Source organism: Bremia lactucae, linkage group LG7, assembly GCF_004359215.1.
Source record: "Bremia lactucae strain SF5 linkage group LG7, whole genome shotgun sequence".
NCBI classification, from domain to species: domain Eukaryota; phylum Oomycota; class Peronosporomycetes; order Peronosporales; family Peronosporaceae; genus Bremia; species Bremia lactucae.
Window position 1 is genome coordinate 1,381,968 of NC_090616.1, and position 15,920 is coordinate 1,397,887.

Below are 15,920 nucleotides of genomic sequence, written 5' to 3' on the forward strand. Positions count from 1 at the left end.
CACAAGTACTCACGCAATTACGCAGAGATGACAGTACATCTCTCTCGTCTCTTGAAAAAAGACGAGAAATGGTTATGGAACGCTGATTGTCAGCGTTCATTTGAAGGAATCAAGCAAAGCTTGATGCAATCGCCCATATTGGCGATTGCGGATCAAGACAGACCATTCCATGTGGTCTGTGACGCCAGCGATTTCGCAATCGGCTGTGCGTTAATGCAATACGATACAGATGGCGCGGAGCGCGTCGTCTGTTACCAATCGCGTCAGCTGCAACCAGCTGAACGCAATTATCCAGTGCATGACAAGGAACTCCTTGCCATGAAATATTCATTGGCTAAATTTAGGGTCTACCTCCTAGGAGATAGACCGTTCATCGTATATACGGACCATGCGTCATTACGCACGGCCGTCAATAGCCCACACCTCTCGCAAAGAATGGCGAGGTGGCTATCCTTCTTCGCGGAGTATAACTTCTCCGTCGAATATAAACCAGGACGACTTAATGTCGTCGCTGATGCGTTATCACGCCGACCCGATTTCGAGTCAGCAGTGCACCCCAACAGTAAAAGTGATCTTACTGTTGCAACACTCACTACGAGTGTTCCATCATCAACCTTAGTTGATGAAATAAAGAAAGCCTATAAAGAAGATAAGGACCTTCTTTGTCTGATGGATCATTTAATGAATCCATCCGATAAATCTTTTAAAGATCTACCGGCTTTATATCGATCGTCATCCGATCGATACACAACACGTAACGGCTTATTGTATTACACAGCCGTTACCGGCGACACCCCACGTGTCGTCGTCCCGACTCACAATGATTTGCGCTTGCGCATCATGTATGAGTGTCACGATGCTCCAACAAGTGGACATCGTGGACGTGAGAAGACTTACCTCACGGTAAGTCGATACTTTTACTGGCCCCGCCAGTATCAGTTTGTGCGCAAGTACATTCGTGCTTGCGAGGTTTGTCAACGGGTGAAGCCTAGCCCTTCATCCCGTGCACCTCTTCAACCTCTACCACTTCCGGCAGAGTGTTGGCAGTCCGTATCTATGGACTTCGTCTTCGGATTTCCCGAAGACGAACACAAAAACAATGGAATCCTTGTTTTTGTAGACAGATTCAGCAAGATGGTACACCTTGCTGCGGTACCAGAGTCGATTACGGCTCCGGGTTGTGCCCGTGTCTTTATCGACACGGTATTCAAACTCCATGGGTTACCCCGTGAATTGGTCTCAGATAGAGATACGAGATTCACGGCGGAGTTCTGGCAATCCGTGTTCCGATCTCTCGGAACACGGCTGACTATGTCAACATCCGATCACCCAGAGTGCCCCGTTACAGGATGATACTACGGCAGACGAAATGTCTGCCGCAAGAGACAATAATTCGTCGCCCATGGCTGCATGTACCGCAGCTGAAGCTTCCGCACTATTCGCTGACCGCATGGACTCGTAAACCATGCGATAGAATTGAAATAGATGGTTCTGAACAATCAACACGTTTTCAACTAAGTGGTCTCATAGTGACCAATCAATTCAATGACAGTTACCGTGATTGTCGTTTTCAAAGGGAGGGGTGATGTGACGGGGTGTATCATTTCATAGTACTAACACTTAAAGGCTGCTAATAAAAATGTTATAAAAGGTAGAAAAATATTTGGAGAATATAACTTTACGCAGTAATATTCGAAAAGCTTATCCAGATGTAGATATAGGCCATTATATCTACTTGCTCCGGGGTCCAGTCAGCACTGGACGCGCGCAAAGAAAGAGACAGATAAGACTTTGTTACGTGTTTTGTATTAGCATATAATTAAGTTAGCATTAAACAGATAGAAACAGAAAGACTTAACTATATTAGATAAAGTTTACTTTTATCCCTTTTTAAAGCAAGTGTTTAAAAAAGAGTCTTTCTCTGCACGTACAAGTGTACGTGAAGTGACGTGTGGTAGCACTTGCACTGAATCAGTGCAAAGTCGACTTGTACTAAAGCAGTACAAGTCGACAGTGTCCAGTTACAGCACTAGTCTAAAAAAGCTACGGGGGTGATGTCACCCAGCAGCAACAAATACATTTTGAGTCATGGAGCTCGTTGTGACGCAGAAGATTGCGCCATGTAGATTTCAAAAAAAATGACCTTTGTTTTAGTCTTGTCCAAGAGACGACAAACTTTGAAACAACTTACAAGCTGATGCCTTTACTAATCGTCGACCGTGGGAATCATAAACCTACAATAATAGGATTAAATTGCATTAATTTTATAGTTGTCAGTAAATTTAGGTTAAAAGTGGAATTTGACCAATTAATTCCTCTGAATCGGATTGGTAAAGCAACATAAAACTAAAACCAAATTTTATATTTGCTGGCGCGTTGTGCTGTCCAAATCTAGTCAATACCAAATCCCACTTTGAAGCGCAGTTTTAAATTCAATGAAGATGGACGAGATGACAAATCTGGGCACCAACCTCGTCTGAGTCTAATTGCTTAATCGCCAAAAGCTGGCGACCGAGGGTTTGCCTTCCGCACCATCTCTTGACGTGTTTCAAATCAAGTAAGTATTTCGGACCATTTTAGTAGTAATAAAAATATCATTCAAAATAAGGTGTATGTCTGGTCGGTATTCCACTGTTGATGTATGAGATATTGCTCAAAGTGCCAGCATTCATCTTTCTGGTACCACTCACACCTACATTTTCATATGGTGTGGGTATGACTTGCACCATATTATGAGCATAATCTGCATGCAACAAGCCGGAGCTCAGCCTCAATGACTATGAAAGCCAACGCCTCCGTTCCGCCTCTAGAAACACGCCGCTCTACTATGTCATTACGATATACAGTTCCTCGCAGCGTTAAGTGGTTTAAATGTTTGCAAAGTCGAGCATTACGAGCGAGCATGAGGAGATAATTTACGACGTATCCAAAGAGAGTCAGCACCAATTCCCTTTCAACAGTGCATCGTACCTTCCATTCCCGTCCACTCATTCTTCCAACCAGCACACGAAATCTCAAACGTGACGGCTCTTTGTCGAAACAGCTAAAAGCTTATTTTGAAGCGACAATTGCAACAACCGGACAAGTGTATTGGACGCTCGCGTGAAGCATGAAATTCACGCTTCCCGCGGATGCATTTCCTAAGCTAATTCTGTCCGCCGACCAGCGACAGCAACTCATTCACGAGGCCGAGACGGTCGTGCGTGAGACGCTTGTAGCCAATGAGACTTTTTTATCAAATAAGGCGACGTTTAAGGATCCAAGATGGAAAATGGTTCGAGTTAAGGACGGCTTACAAGTGTATTACCACCAGGTGGCGCGACTTAAGAATCCAGCAAAGGCTCGACGACCGCGGTATAGTAGCCCCTATATCCCAAATGGCGTCGACATGTCGTGCAAAACAGACGCCTCCGACGCCAGTAGCCACGACCACAGCCACGACCACACGGACCGAGTCTCGCCATCCGGAACGAGCAAAGGGGCGCGGCAAATGACTGGATTCCAGATGGTCCTTTACGGACACGTGATTGGCACGCTCGATGATGCCATGTTTGGAACGTTTGCCCCCACGAACGAATCGTGGATGTGGCGTAGCTCCCATATTAACGACCGTCTTGACGACGCACGCATCTTGGCGTCTATTCAAGGTCCGACGAAAGAAGACCCGTTTCGATACCTCGGTGTCAAGTGGTTTGTCAAGGAACGTCCTGCGGTGCTGACGGGGATTATGCAGCAACGGGATTACCTCGTTCTCGAAGCCACGGGACTCACCCACGACTCAAAGGGAGAACAAGTGGGATACTATTTAATGCACTCGATTTTAATGCCTCATCAAGTGCCGGAATTGACCCAATTGGGTCTATTACGAGGTACATTAAGCCTCTGTTTTATTGATCGACAACGTGGACCGAATAAAGTTGAAAAGTATTGCCGAAGCTTTAATAACCCTCGAGGAAAACTCATTGATTGCGTCGCCGTGGCCGTCACGGCCGAGGCTTTGATTGCGGCGGCGAATATTGTCGAGTATGCATACGTCAAGAAATTGACGTGGCTTATCAAGCACAAAGAGAACCTAGGCTTGTCGTCTAACGCGCATGGAAGTCGTTTAAAACACTGCGAAAGCTGTTGGAAAAGCTTTGCGAAATTCTCGCTCTCTACGGCAGGAATAAGGGCCGAGTGCCAAATTTGTCATCGTGTGGTCTGCAGTAAGTGCCATGTCGTTAAAAAAATGACGGTCGATGTCTCCATAACGGGGGCCGTGAAACAGTGTCCACTTCGATTCTGTCTTCAATGTTTTCAAAGAGCAAAGGAGCTGTCGGTACGGGGAATGCTCTCCGAGACTGAAGCACGATCCACCGAAGGAGTGTCCACTTACTGAAAGAGGGCACTACTTCATGGACAATCGCTGAGGTTGCGTCGCCTTTTAGCTTTGTCGCCATGAGATTCGAGTCGCGACATCTCGTAACTTTTTTAAACAAAACGCAAACATATATTCACGAGAGTAAAAGTCGAATAATTTGCAATCTTAAAGAACCACGAATTTTATTCTTATCAGTACAAAATACTTTTCCTTAACTATTCTGTTTTCTACTTAACGTAAAACCGCCAATTTTAAAGATAAAATGACTAACTTAAAATTTGGCAATTTTAACAAGCCTTTTTTGTCGAGATGGCCCCACTTTGAGAAGGATCAATAGCAGAAAAGAATTAAACACAAGGATGGTTTATTGCTTACTTTCTTTCGGCTTTAATTCTCTTACGCAATCGTGACATGCCTGGTTCAAATCGTGCCAGTGACGCATTTGAGTATTAGCGTGTTTCAAACATTGCGCGTACCAGATATTTTGTAGCTGGGGGTTGACAGGCGCGACGATCCAGTGAAATCATGGTGGCCACAACGACAAAATGCGTCCCGAAAGGGTACCAAAGTATTTTAGTCAAGCAACCTTGGGCGATCGTCCAAGGTGCCTTGACTAAAATACTTTGGTACCCTTTCGGGACTCATAATAATTTCAGAAAAAATACACGACTGAGTAGTAAGCACATGACCACTTTATCGCAAGCGTACTAGTGCCATGTTGCTTTGTAATACGCCAAATTTGTACAATTATACGCCACAATGTTATTTGCAGTGTTTCTTTAAAATTAAAAAAATCGTGTCTTCACGCACTTTATCAAATTGAGCGATTCATATATGGTCCAGATATAAGCTCAGCATCCTGCGATAATTAACTCTTAAACTTAACTCAAGAGGGGAAGAGATGGTCAGAATGCCAAAGATAGGAAATGAGTGCAAATTTCGCCTGTCGATTTTTCTGTCTTCATTGCACCAATTAGTTATCGACAGAATGAGACTTAACACAAATCAAAGACGCACGAATTTGTACACGGCTTTGCTGTCAATTCCAGCGTCACTTTCACAGCAATTTGAGATGTTCCATCATCAAATTACAAAACGCAAATTGCGAGATATATTGAAATAAATAAAATGTGGCTAAAAAAAAAGGTCCCATGAGCCCTTTGAAATGACGAACTCCCCAAGCGGTTGTCAATTTGTAATAGTTTGAAATTTCCTTTGGCTCTTTCTGCGTTTCAAAAACAATCAACGACAACAACTTCGATCCTCCTTTATCGCCAATTCGGTGCATCGTAGCGTTAGTCACACAGAAGCGACCCTTATTATGGGACAACGAGTCATTCAGTCTGCCAACACGCGAGTTGACTCATACTTTACGACTCTATGCAAACAAAGCTGTAGGTGCAAATCATTCTATGCCAAGACGACCTTACAAGTGCATTCGATTGTCAACGTGAAGAATGAAATTTACACTACCCCAAGACGCGTTTCCCGAATTAATTCTAACTCCCGAGCAGCAGCAAGAATTGATCGACGAAGCAGAGGCGGTCGTGCGCGAGACTCTTGCAGCCAATGAGACTTTTTTGGCCAACCAAGCGACATTCAAGGATCCCAGGTGGAAATTGGTTCGTGTGAAGGACGGATTGAATGTGTATTACCATCAGCTCGCAAAACCAAAGAATCCGTCAAAGGTCAAACAAGCACGCTTCAGTAATCCATTTCTGCCTGTGATTTTGGATGAGTCCTGCATGACAGATTCCACCAAGAGCCGTGATGACAATGACGGAATCTCTCCATTAGCTGTCGACGAGGAAATGCAGCATCCTCCAGGATTTGAATTGGTTCTTTATGGCTATGTGGACGGTAAGCTAGATGACGCGATGTTTGGAACCTTTGCCGCTACAAATCAGGCCTGGATGTGGCGCAGCTCGCACATTAACGACCGGCTTGACGATGCACGCATCTTAGCATCCATTCAAGGTCCAACAAAAGAAGACCCTTTCCGGTATGTCGGCGTCAAGTGGTTTGCAAAGGAGCGACCTGCTGTGCTCACGGGTCTTGTTCACCAGCGTGACTATCTCATTCTAGAAGCTACAGGGCTCACTCTAGACTCAAAAGGGGAACGAGTTGGGTATTACCTCATGCACTCGATCAAGTTGCCTCGAAGAGTCCCCGAGTTGACGGCATTGGGCCTTGTGCGAGGGAATTTGAGCCTTTGCTTTATCGAGCGACAGTGTGGCCCTAATAAGGTCGAACAGTATTGCCGAAGTTTCAGTGACCCTCGTGGCAAAGTATTTGATAAGATCGCCGTGGCAGTGACTGCCGAGTCCTTAATCTGTGTGGCTAATATCGTCGATTATGCATATGTCAAGAAATTAACGTGGCTCATTAATCACAAGGATGGCTTAAAAAGCTTGTCTTATGAAGAACAGAATCGCCTCAAACAGTGTGAATGCTGCAACAAAAGGTTCTCCAAGTTTTCTCTTCAAACGACTGGAAAGGGTGTCGAATGTCACATTTGTCATCGTGTGGTCTGCAGTAAGTGTAGGGTCGTTAAGAAAATGACAGTCGACGTCTCCAAGACGGGCGCAGTAAAACGGTGTGCGCTCCGATTTTGTCTAAACTGTCTTCAAAAAGCAAAGGAGCAGTCAGTATGGGAGTCAAAGCTGACTGGTGCTACGACGTTTTCAATATCTTAGTCGTCAGCAAGTCACTGATAGAGAGAAGGACATTTTTCAACAGAAATTCTCCAATTTGTAAATACCTTCTTAGTCCATTGATAGGCCTTTCCAATAATACAAACAATAAATATGCGGTTGCAGGAAGGTTGTTAATGTAGACCTTTCGACTGTCTGTCACGAGCATACGCTGAAGGCAAGTTAAATACGACTGCAGCAACAGATGTAATTGTGACGACAGGAACCACACGGAGAGTGTAACGGGCTAAAGTTGCCGTAATATCACACAGTCCCCGTAAAGTGCGCTTGATTTACTTAAGGGGAGGTTCATATTTGTGACCAACCCTGATGTAGGTGATGCACATAGGTAGGTTCATTCACATTAGGAGTGATGACGCCTAGCGTCATCCATTACGCGAGGTATCTAGAAAGATACGCTTACAATACATATTTGTGTTATCTACAGAGATGACATTATTGATTGGTAAAAATAGGTATTTATATATAATGCGATTAAATATAAATCAGTCTGAAAACAAATTTCTATATAGTAAGTGCGCACGAGGAGCCGAATTACCGCTCCCGTGACGACACTTTACTAGAGTACTTAGTGCGTTGGGTGAGGTCGCTAAGGCGCCCACCACAACTACCTCACTGCACGCAAGAGAAGACGGTCTGACCAATTCTTCGCTGTACTAGGGTGTGTGTCTAAGTAGAGCCTACAGAGATAGCGAACAACACAAGCTAAAACAACTGAAAAAGCTTACTTTGACTATATCAAGCAAACTGGAGACTAATTTATTCAAAAATGCATATTTTTTACGGAAATCCCATTTCCTGTTGGAGCTTGTGGCTCCGTGTTTCGTGGAGTTTTGTCGAAATAGTAACTATTGGGGGCGAATTTCGTATCCTCTGTTTTCGGATAACGCTGTGTTCCGTTACATAATATTATTTACTATAAGAGAAAAGATAAGTATTATTTTCTGTAGAGGAAAAAATAAAGAAGTACAAATTTGTTATCTTTTATTATTTTGTTGACTTAATAGCTCCAGAATTACCAAATGTGGTAATATTGAGGCAAAAAGACAATAGTTATGTTAAGTTCAAATCAAGCCCGCCAGTCGTTTCAAGACACGATTGTGGGCGCGCAAGGAGGCGCTATATTTAGCTAGCTGTTAATATATTTAAGTCGGTAGATAAAGAAGATCGTTGCGTAAAAACTTTACATATATTAACACAATTCATTTTTTTCTGTACTTAAGTCTTCGTATCGACTTCTGGTAGCTAATACTATTTAGCTAATTGAGGCACATTACCTTCACTGTTGTCAGTGAATTGGCTAGTACTGTGTCAGTACTAGCGAAAGGTTCCCCGTTATACCTAGTAGCACTTCGTAGTCTGTTCAACGGCCTACGCACGTTCCACCTGACATGGACATGTTGGATGAGAAGACAAAAAAGTTTTTAAGCCCCTAAAGAAGGCTTCCACGCAACGCGTGAAAGGTTTGCTCATTTATGTGACCTTAAATGAAGAGCGCTCGGACGTATGAGCTCGGCCGTCGAATGGGTAACCGTTAGCGCCATGTTGTTCGATCTACGAGAAGACGATCAACATGGCGAGTTCATAATACATGAACTCGACGAGGCCGAAGATAGTAGCCTGCCTTGAGCCTTGCTTCACTAGCAAGGCTCTCAACACGCAGATTTGTTGAGAGAACAGGTTGCTTAACAGTTGGAATTGTTATGACAGCAGCATTTAAATGCTGCTAGTGGGCCGACGCTTCCACGTCAATTCGAAAGCTTTAAGATCGAAATCTCAAAGCTTGAGGCTGTCGAAGGCGACTTCCTTTTGAGATGATTTGTCGATTTAGACGACGCCATTGAAGCTCACCGCATCAATGACGATGTAACGAAAGTGAATTTGGCATGTCCAACTTAGCCGGACGTGTCAAATCTTGGGCCTTAGGCTCAATCTTAATGATTCATTTGCTTATGGGTCGGGTCGTATGAGGTCTTTCAGACCCGGCTCAGACAAACTTTTGAGCCGCCATTTGTCAAATATAGGGCTCGAACAGAGATTCTGGATTTAAAGCATGGCAAGCGTGATCTTCACGCTTATGCGCAACATATACGATACCTTTAAGTTTTATCGTGAGTCTTCCAATAGATGAGCACAGGTAACCATGTTTCTTAAAGGGCTTGCAGACGATGCTGTCAATACTCGCCTTGTAACGGGGTGTCCTGTTCCATAAGTATTATCATTATTAGGGGAATAATAAATACTATTTTCGATGAGAGGAAATAAATAAAGAAGTAATATTTATTATCTTTACTAGTTTTACTTAAATAGTCCCAATATTACCATATTAGTTAAACTGATGCAATAAGACATTATCTCTATTGATTAGTTGTTTAAAGTCTAAATCACACCTGTCAATCGTCATAAGACACGATTATGCGGTGCGCAAGGAGGAGGCATACACAGTTTATTATTAAGATAAGTTCAGTAGTAGATAGAAGATGTTACGTGGAATCTAAATAAATTAATTCAGTTTTACCTTTTCTCTATTCTAAAGCCTCATACTAAAGGTATACAGTTTTACTTTTTCTCTATTCTAAAGCCTCATACTAAAGGTTTAAGCTAAAGATCCTTAGTTACTCAGAAACCTTCCTCTGTTACTCAGAAACCTTCCTCTGTACCTTTGTGTTCGTGAAGTTTCGAGGCACTTCACCTACACTGTAATCAGTTTAATATTAACAAATACTGATCAGTAATAGTGGAAGGTGCCCGTTACCACAGGTGGCACTTGGAAGTCTATTTTACGACTTTCGCACTTCCATCCAACATGGACATCTTGGATGAAGAAGGAGACAGCTTTCCAGCCCCTCATTAAGGCTACTACGCAACGCGTGAAGGTTTTACTCATTTAAGTGACCTTGAATGGTGAGCGAACAAATGATTTCGGTCCTAGGCGGGCCAGCCGTTGGCGCCATGCTGTACACTCTGGGCAAAGATAAGCAGCATCCGGCCATAGCCGAGTTCATTTAACACGAACTCGACAGGGCCAAGAGAAAGTAGCCTTACTTCACCAGCAACGCTCGTAACCCGCGGAAGTGTTGAGAGAACAGGGTGCTCAGCAATTGGAACTGTTGAGACAATAGTATGTAAATGCTGCTAATGGGCCGACGCTTAAGCGTCAACCCGAAAGCTTAAAGATCAAAACCTCTAAGTTTAAGGCAGCCGTAAGCGACTTTCTTACGAGATGATTCGTCGATTTAGACGACGCCATTGAAGCTCGTCGCATCAGTGATGATGCCACGAAGTGGAAATTTGGCATGTCCAACTTGGCCGGACGTGACAAATCCTAGGCCTTGGTGCTCAAGCTTAACGACCCATTAGTCTTTGGGTCGTATGAGGTCTTGAAAAACGACTCAGACAAATATTTGAGCCGCCACGTGCCGAATTTAGGGTCGAGATGAGCTCCTGAATTTGAAGTAGGGCAAGCGTGACATTCATCACGCTTATGCCCAACATACACGATACCTGGTCAGATGTATCGTTCATTATCCAATATATAAACAATATAGGTAACTGTGTTTATTAAATGTATCAGACGCCCTTGTGGACGCACCTGTTTCGGCTAGAATTAGAGTCGCTCGACCAAGCAATCTCTACAGCGGAAAAGGAGAACTTCAGCTAGAAACATGCTTTCGTCCACTCGGGTGCATATCGTCCTATCGTCCACCGAGGTGACATCAAAATGGAGGCCAGTACCCATGGATCTCGCGTATGTAGAGAGCGAGACACCTCGCTCTTCAAGTTACCAACGATTACAAATTTGTAATCGTTGTCAAAAGACGGGCCACTACGCCTATGGTGTAGTGCTCTCCGGTTATTTCCTATAAACACTGAGCGAAAAGATCGACCTCTCGCTAGGAACAAGGGATGGCCCGGATCCGACGCTGTTGCAAAATTGCAACGGCGAGGCGGATCTAAAAAGAACGGTCGGGGTCAGTACGTGCGACGCGCCCTACTGATCCAGCAACGTTTAAAAAATGTGCAGGTCTTATGACGAAAGTTGCTCCTCACACACAAACATTGCGTGTAATTGCCTAAGAGGATGAGGTTAACCTCATCACCCTGAAAATAAAAGTGTCAAAAAGTTACCTCTTAAGTCCCTAGTCGATTATGGGGCGTCAAATAATTTTATCAGACGCCAATCGCTAGAAGATCGCAGGTTCAAAGTTATTGAGCACGATATCCGTCTTACGAGGAGGACAGTGCGTCTAGCAACAGGCGCATCTGTAACAGTAAAGAAACGTGTAGTTGGTATCCAATACACGCTAAACCGTAAGCAATACGATGACTTTATTGCACTTGATTTAGATGACAAATTTGATGTTATCCTTGGATTACCATGGCTCAAAAAGTACGAGCCATTTATAAACTGGCAGCATCAAGCCGTGACGATGCCTGTCTCTCGTTCATCAAAAATGGCCAACCGATGAGCGTCTTGAAGCGTATACAAGCGTGTGGAGTCCTACAAGTGAGTGCGATGGCCTCAATTGTGGGTCGGTCGTTAGCATGACCTCCCAAGACCTCAGTGTGTATACCCATCATACTGTATAATTAGATCCCGACGGCTGTGTGCAAGCATAGGCAGCGTCCAAGGTCCACCATTGTGATGTGAACATAGTTACTGACGGCTGTGCACAAATACAAGCAGCGTCAAAGTTCGACCACTTAAATAAGTTGAGTAGTACGAAAAACAAGGATGCTTGCTTACACAGCAACTTCCACGAATGTTTTAAACGCCCGTCTATGAGACGCCAAGTCCTAGATCGACTGGAGAGTCGATCGAAAAAGATTCTCGCTGTGGTAGCGCATCCACAGCTCGAGGCAGTTGGGGGGATACTACCCAAATAAACTTGAGGGAATAAGTCCCCTAGAATCTGTCGGAATAAGTCCCCGGAAACCTGTGGTTAAAGGTTCCCAGTTACATTTTGTAATAAGTCCCAAAGAAAAACCTGAGACAATAAATGTCTTAGTAAGCAATGTATTAAGTGTAGGCACTTATAACGCTTAATCTTACCAGCGTTTCCGAAGTTAACTTCGGAGATAACTCAATTACCAACGCTTGAACCGAACGGTTCTTGAGTGATCTGCATTGTGGAAAAGTCAAGCAGATCTGCTTACTTGTCACAGATGACAACTACGTGGCCGATATTCGATCGGCAATAGTATTTACTGAGAACAAAAGATTTTTCAGTAGCTCATCGATCGACGAAAGTGTCCTCGATGAGGAGACTCGAATTGAACGGTTTACGTCCCAATCCTGGGAGTCTTTGAAGACAAAATATTTATATAACGATTTACGGAATTTAAGATGTCTTTTCTAAATCAGTACCGTGCGAGTTGCCTAAGGATAAAGGCACTCGACACGAAATCGACCTAATCCCAGATTCGAAATACTGTGTCATGAAGCAATGGCCATTGCCTCGTGAACAAGTGATAGCGACCGACAATTCCTTTGCCGAACGCTTAGCAGCGGGCCATGTAAGAGAATCAACTTACCCACATAGCTCTCCGACCTTCTATGTGCTTAACGCACAAGGATGATGGTGGATTGTGCATGCATTTGATAAATTGAACGCTGCAACGGTACCGGCTCAAACGTCGATACACAAAAAGACGTAATCATTGACGGTATGTCAAAGAGTACTATATTTTCGTCAATGGATCGGATGGATCGATTTTTTTCAGATCCTTCTGTGTTGTTACGTGCTCTTATGGCATCGTCTAACTCGACAAACCATCTCAAGAGGGAGTCTTCGACTCCCCTATACTTAGAAAGAACAGGAATTCCCGTTCACAGCAGTAAGCACCCCAAGCGGTATGCTATGTGAGTGGATAGTCATGCAACAGGGGTTTAGTGCCCCTGCGACAATCAACAGATGTGTATCGAATCTGTTAAGACCGGTGCAGGATTTCGCACCGAGTTATTTTGATGATGTTTTTATTCATAGCAGAGCCATTAATGGAAAGTCGGACGATGAAGTACATCTTATGCATACGCAAATCTCAAAAAGTATATTCGCTGCAAGCGAAATGCCACTTCTTGGGTGCACCGTGGGTAAACACGGTGTTCGCCCGGATCCGGAAAAGATCAAGGCGGTCACCGATTGGCCTGTGCTAGTCGCTGTCAAAGGACTTCAAAAGTTCCTCGGCTTAGCGGCGTACCTGCACAAGTACTCCCGCAATTATGCAAAAAATAGTGCATCTTTATTTTTGTTGTAGAAAAAAAAATGTCAAGTGGTCATGGAACGCTGATTTTCAGCGTTCCTTCGTCGGTATTAAGAAACACTTCATGCCAATCGCCAACATTGGCGATTGCGGACCACGACAGACCTATAAAGTGGTTTGTAACGCCAGCGATTTTGCAATCGGCTGTGCGTTAATACAATATGATAGCAGACGGCGCAGAGCGCGGCATCTGCTATCAGTCGTGTCAGCTTTAACCAGCTGAACGCAATCATCCAATGCATGACAAGAATCGCCTTGCCAGGAAATACGCACTGGTTAAGTTTAGGGTCGATCTCTTGGAAGATTGACCGTTCATTCTCTTTACGGACCATGCGTCTTTTCGCACGGCCGAAAGCAGTCCATACCTCTCGCAAATAATAGCGTGATGGTTTTCTTTTTTCGGAAGTATAAGTAATCGGTAGAGTACAGAAAAGCTACAAACCAGGACGACTTAACGCCGTCGCTGATGCCCGTTCGCACGGGCCTGATTTTGATCCGGCTGCGGATAAGGCTATTATTGCAACAATAAGTGTTCGGTCGTCAATATTACTTGACGATCTAAGAAGAGCCTATCAAGAAGATAAAGCTTTGAAAGATTAAATAGACCCCCTAAGAGATCCATTACAACAATCATCAAAAGGGTTGTCGAAATTGGACCCATCTTCAATAGATCGATGCAAACACGCCATGGTTTACCGGAGCCTCCCAGCCGCCAAAGCTATATTACTGGATTACATAGCCATTGCTGGCGACCCACCTCGTACCGTCATCCTTTCCATATTGATTTGCGTTTACGCGTTATGTATGAGTGTCACGATGCAACTAGTGGATGGTGTAGGCCATTCACGAAAAACGGTGTTTGCTTTGAAATTGCATGCACCAATTTGTTGATGGCAAATTCTGCCATTGGCAAGAGCTGGATGTATCCGCAAAAAATCTCTTCCATGATACGATTTTTACGTTATGTTTAATTATCTGTCAGGATCGTGAGAAGTTGCTGTGTTCCAAGTGATTTGAACACAGATTGCGTAACTCCGCCGTAAATCGGGAATTTAGATCCGAGATGAGCTCACGGGGTAACCCATGGAGTTGAAATATCGTGTCAAGAACGACACGAGCACAGCCGTCGGATGTGGTCGACTCAGGGACAGCAGCAAGATGTACCATCTTGCTGGAACGATCAACAAACACACGAGTACCATTATTCTGAGATCGTTTATGGGAAGTCCGAAGCCAAAGGCAATAGATACGGTGTAACGGGCTGTATCGTTACATGAAATTAACACTTAGAGGTTGTTAATTAATATATATTATCTAAAGGGAGATAATATTTGGAGGATATTAGTTTATATAGTAATATTCAGGAATCTTATCCATAAATAGGTATAGACCATTATACATATTTTTTCCGCAGACGAATCAGCTGTAGATGTAATCAAAAAGAGAGAGACAGATAAGATAAGATTAGATTTCAGTTGCATGTTTAGTATTAGATTATAATTAAGTTAGCCTATACAGATAGAAAAATAGACACTTATTTATATTAAAACAGTTTTTATTTTAACCCTTTTTAAACTAGTTGCCTTAGAAAGAAGTCATCCTCTGCACGTACTAGTGAACGTGAAATAACGCAGGGCACCAGTCGCAACTGAAGCAGTGCGAAGTGGACTTGTACTGAAGCAGTACAAGTCCTAGTGCCCCGTTACACCTGGTAGCACTTTGTAGTCCGTCCAAGGACCACATTTCCCACATCTAACATGGACATGTTAGATGATAGTGGGAATACGCATCACGTTTCCCGTGAAAGCTACTCCATTCTAAGTGATATAGAAAGGAGTGCGGTTCAACGAATGAGTTCGACCGTAGGAAATGATGCAAATCTGGCATTGCTGTCCAACTTAGACAGTGGTGCCCTTTTATTCAACCATCGCAAAATTCATACAACATGAACTTGACGAGATGAAGAATAAATTAGCCTTGCTGAATCAGCAAGGCTCTCAACAGGCAGAACTGTTGAGGTTACAACAGGTACAGACCCCTGTACCTGGGATGACGCAAACGCATCGTCACGAAATTTTAAAGATTGACAACCATCCGTAAGACCTTGCATGAACACCGTAATCAACGTGTGTTCATGAACTGGGTTATTTGTAATACAACCCGCTAAGAGTCGTATGTGCTGGGCATATGCGTGAACATTACGCTTGCCTTGCTTGAGTTTCAGAAGCTCTGAACGAGCTTTGAACTCAGCCTTTGGTGGTTCAAACGTCTGTTTGAATCGGGTTTTAAAAGCCTCTAGCGACCCAAAGACGTATGGGTCGCGCAACAAAGGCCCAATGCCCAAGTTTTGGTACGACCTGCCAAATTTGATTAAGCGAATGCGACTTGTATTTGCTCGTCGAGGTACACCAGGACCAAATTCAACTAAACTCTTTTTGATATTTTTTTCCGGGTTCTAAGCTCCACGCCTCATCCGTAGCAGGACCGTAAAGAAGCACCTGTTCCGCTTGGAACTGGATACGCTTGAAGAAGCAATATCCGTTGCGGAACAGGTGGACTTTAGCTTGAGACAGGCTCAAGCT

At 43.8% G+C, this 15,920-nt stretch overlaps 1 protein-coding gene across 1 annotated transcript; it reads left to right on the forward strand.

The window, feature by feature from the left end:
• Positions 1-3,109: 3,109 nt before the first annotated feature.
• Positions 3,110-7,056, forward strand: CCR75_009417 (uncharacterized protein; the record flags this gene model as incomplete). Its single annotated transcript, XM_067967456.1, has 2 exons — positions 3,110-4,365; positions 5,817-7,056. 2 exons carry the CDS (start codon positions 3,110-3,112, stop codon positions 7,054-7,056), a joined length of 2,496 nt encoding a protein of 831 aa, XP_067815946.1.
• Between the last annotated feature and the right edge of the window lie 8,864 nt (positions 7,057-15,920).